This window comes from Musca domestica, unplaced genomic scaffold (genome assembly GCF_030504385.1).
Source record: "Musca domestica strain aabys unplaced genomic scaffold, Musca_domestica.polishedcontigs.V.1.1 3, whole genome shotgun sequence".
NCBI lineage: Eukaryota > Metazoa > Arthropoda > Insecta > Diptera > Muscidae > Musca > Musca domestica.
Genome location: NW_026712299.1, coordinates 24,062,503 through 24,065,859, shown reverse-complemented (window position 1 = coordinate 24,065,859; position 3,357 = coordinate 24,062,503). Strand labels below are relative to the sequence as shown.

Genomic DNA, 3,357 nt, shown 5'->3' with positions numbered 1-3,357 from the left:
GTTAAGCTCTAAATTTCAGCAGACAGACGGACATCGTTACATCAACTTAGAATTTTATGCTGATTATGACTACACATAATTGTTGATTTTGTTACCACTTTGTTTGTGTTTCGTGCGAAAGAATCCCTTTATTTGGCAAACGTTTTGAGAAATCGAAATCCTGTATTTCGATGATTGTGGCCATACTTTACAACCAAATTGGTTCAAATTAGAAATAACGCAATCTAATATCGCAAAAAAAGATAAAAAAATTTAAGCATTTTTATACCCTATTCTTATATATCATCTACCTTCAATATCTATAAAACCCAATTTTTGCATATTTGTATGTTATTTATTGACTCGAAACGGCTCTATAGACATTTTCGCAGGAAATCCAGGAATTTACTTTGTTGAAATTGGGCTATTAATATCGTGGTGTTTAACATAAAACGATAATTATTTTTTCTTTGTACATTGTATTTTTTATTACTTAAATTATATTGTGTATGCCGATTTATTATTGTCATATTCGATAACCTAAAAATTATAGTGAGAAAATATAAAAAAAAATATATTATGGAAAACTTTTGTCATTTTATTTTCCTAGGAGACCAAGGCCACCAAGTGGTCTATTTGTGGTTCTATCACGACGAGGTGGATTATTGTTACTGGTAGTTTCACCGCTGGTCAATGATGATCCGAAAACATTTGATAAGGGATTTTTATTTGAGGATTCATTCGACTCACCACCACCCAATAGCCCCAGACCTCCAGCGCCTCCGCCGCCGCCACCCAATATACTAGAGCCTTCTTTGGTGCCCAAAACACCCTCCAAACTTTTGCTGATGCCATCCAAAGAACCAGTCAAACCCTGTAGGATGGAGCTCAGGCCCTGGCAGGAGGTCGAAGTTAAGGGGCTCAAAGATGCCCCTAGCACAGACAGTTCACAAAATCGAAAATCAGATGAAGCTTCTAGATTTGAGTCAACCTTAAGGAATGGAACACCCTTTCCGGTTACACTTTTAAAGAGGTTATCGGTGAAGGCTCCTTGCTTGGTATCTTCCTTGAAGGTTTTCGTAAAGCGAACTAACATATCAATGAGGTTTTTGCGCACCTTCATGTCTTCGGGTGAATTGAGGCGGGTCTTGGGTTGGGGATTGCCAAAGAGGTCATTGCAGTCGAAAAGGTAGCCCAGCTCATCGCCATGACCAACCACCGAGTTGTCGGAGTTTACTTTGTCCCCCACTATGGGTAGGCCGCGTAGGAAGTTAAGACCCTTGGATGTGGTGCCATTGTATTCAAAGCTGTACATAAAAGCTGGGGCAATTTGTGACCATGACTGGGTGGTCAACACTGCTGGTAGGTTGAATAAAATATCCGTTGTTGATTCGGTGATCTGAAAGGGAAGAGTTTTTTTAAAATTTGATATTTGTTTTTTTTTTTTTTTGTTATGACCTTACCTTATCTACAATTTCATCGATATTTAAACTTTTCGGTATCTTCAAAACCTGTTCCAGTGTGGGTGTCAACTCGCTGGGTAATCCTGGCAATGCGGGTTTGGCAATTTTACCTGTTATGGAATCTATACGCAAAAATGATGACAACTCCATTAGGGTGTCCGTCAAGGAGCCCAAAAATTGTTCTGCCGTTCCGAAGACATTGTTAATTCTATCCAAAGTAAAGGCATTGCCGGTTTCATGTTTAACCACTCCCGTCAATATGGGAATGGGTGTAAAATTTCCACTCTTGAGTTGTTGCTCCGGCTGGTCTTCAATTAAGCTTGGCAGAGCTCTCCTATCGTTGATACTCTCAATGTGTGGCTGGAAACCCACACTGCCGCCCAAACCCTTGATCATGGCCCGGCCGGCCAAACGCTCAGTTTGAATTTTCGAATCATTGGCAATGATATCTTCAGCTCTTTTCTAAACAAATCCAAAATAAAAAAGAAGAAAGAATTTTCAAAAGCTCTTTGATAACATCGCCATAGTTGTCCAACAAACCTTTCTCAAACATTTCACAATTTCAGTTTCATTGCCAGCCGAACAGCCGTTTATCGCAGCCACTTCCTGAACACTCTGCACCGGTTCCTTATCGGTGGCGTATTGTGAGAGCGCAGTGCCCGACATGGCCACAACACCGCTGATGTCACCTGCACTTCTTGCCGATCGCGACATCGACAAATACATGGCACTTGCCGCTCCAGAACCATGGCCAACGGCCTTGATTTGTCGAGGATCGCCACCGAAATAAGAAATGTAATCATTGACCCAACGCAAGGCTGCTGCCATATCGAAAATCGCCAGATTGCCATCAAATTGTTTCGTCCCATCGCCCATAATACCCAGGGATCCCAAACGGTACTGGGGACACACAACAATAACGCCATTTTGGGCAATGGGAGTAGCATCGTACTGGGCTGCCGAACCAAAACGAAAACCACCTGGATGGATCCATACAATGACCGGCAATCCCGTTGTTTCATCCGGCATTTGCGGAGTATAGACATTTAGCAACAGACAATTCTCATCACCAATAACACGATTTGGATTATTTGGATCCGGTTGTATACATGGCGGTCCATGTTTTTTTGCATCCACATCACCCACCAAACGCTTGTATACCGGACGGGCATAACGATTTTGTCCCGTTGGCGGCTCAGCATAATACAGACCAAGAAAACTATAAATTTTAGAATGCGGGTTACGGTAACCCTCAACGCGGGCATCACGTTCAAAAATTCGCGTAAACACAACGGGATCATCGGGTGGCGGAGCTTTAGCGGCATGACCTCCAACCACACGTTTAACACGTCCGGCTTCGGCCAAAGTAATCAGTGTGCACAGCAGCAACACTGCAATTTTCCAACGGCACATCTTCGTTTACGTTATCCACTTTCCGCCAAGCGTTGGAATTTTTGTTTTCTTTCCTGTCACCAATGTCGACACATCAATAGCCCACGGACTACTGAATCACAGCGTCACACCACAAAGGCTTAACACTTGACATTCCCAAACAAGAATTGAAACTTAAAAAAAAATAAAAATGCATAATCCTCTCCCGAAAACTTATTCTCAGTCTCCCAAAAGCAGCCAATTAAAGCTTGCAAAATTGTTTAGCATTCTGTATAGAATTTCTGATAAAGCTTGAGTCTCTTCCTCTTTATTGTTTTTAGTTTCAAGTCACATACACATTACAACCGCAATTATTACACTCATCATTCTCATTACCCTACAGTTGAGCGTTGCGGTTTGATATCAGAACCTGTTCGGATGTAACAAAGAATATCGCACCAATATGTGTGATTGTCTGCTTTATTTATTTTTATAAACTAGTTCACCTCGACAGGACCAAAGATACATTGACCGTGGCTGTTGG

The 3,357-nt window shown here is 41.7% G+C and overlaps 1 protein-coding gene across 1 annotated transcript; it reads right to left on the bottom strand.

Annotated features, from left to right (window-relative positions):
- Window positions 1–552: 552 nt before the first annotated feature.
- On the bottom strand, window positions 553–2,983 carry LOC101900211 (carboxylesterase 1E). Its single transcript, XM_005185388.4, has 3 exons — window positions 1,983–2,983; window positions 1,443–1,904; window positions 553–1,378 (listed from the first exon to the last, which is right to left on the bottom strand). Exons 1-3 carry the CDS (start codon window positions 2,853–2,855, stop codon window positions 578–580), a joined length of 2,136 nt encoding a protein of 711 aa, XP_005185445.1. The 5' UTR covers window positions 2,856–2,983; the 3' UTR covers window positions 553–577.
- Window positions 2,984–3,357: the final 374 nt, after the last annotated feature.

Bases quoted from the DNA above. Each gene is read 5' to 3' on its own strand.
- LOC101900211 (XM_005185388.4), bottom strand. From the start codon at position 2,855: ATGTGCCGTTGGAAAATTGCAGTGTTGCTGCTGTGCACACTGATTACT. The intron at 1,905-1,982 runs GTTTGTTGGACA...GGATTTGTTTAG, and splicing joins TTGTGAAATGTTTGAGAAAG to AAAAGAGCTGAAGATATCAT. The intron at 1,379-1,442 runs GTAAGGTCATAA...CTTCCCTTTCAG, and splicing joins TCGATGAAATTGTAGATAAG to ATCACCGAATCAACAACGGA.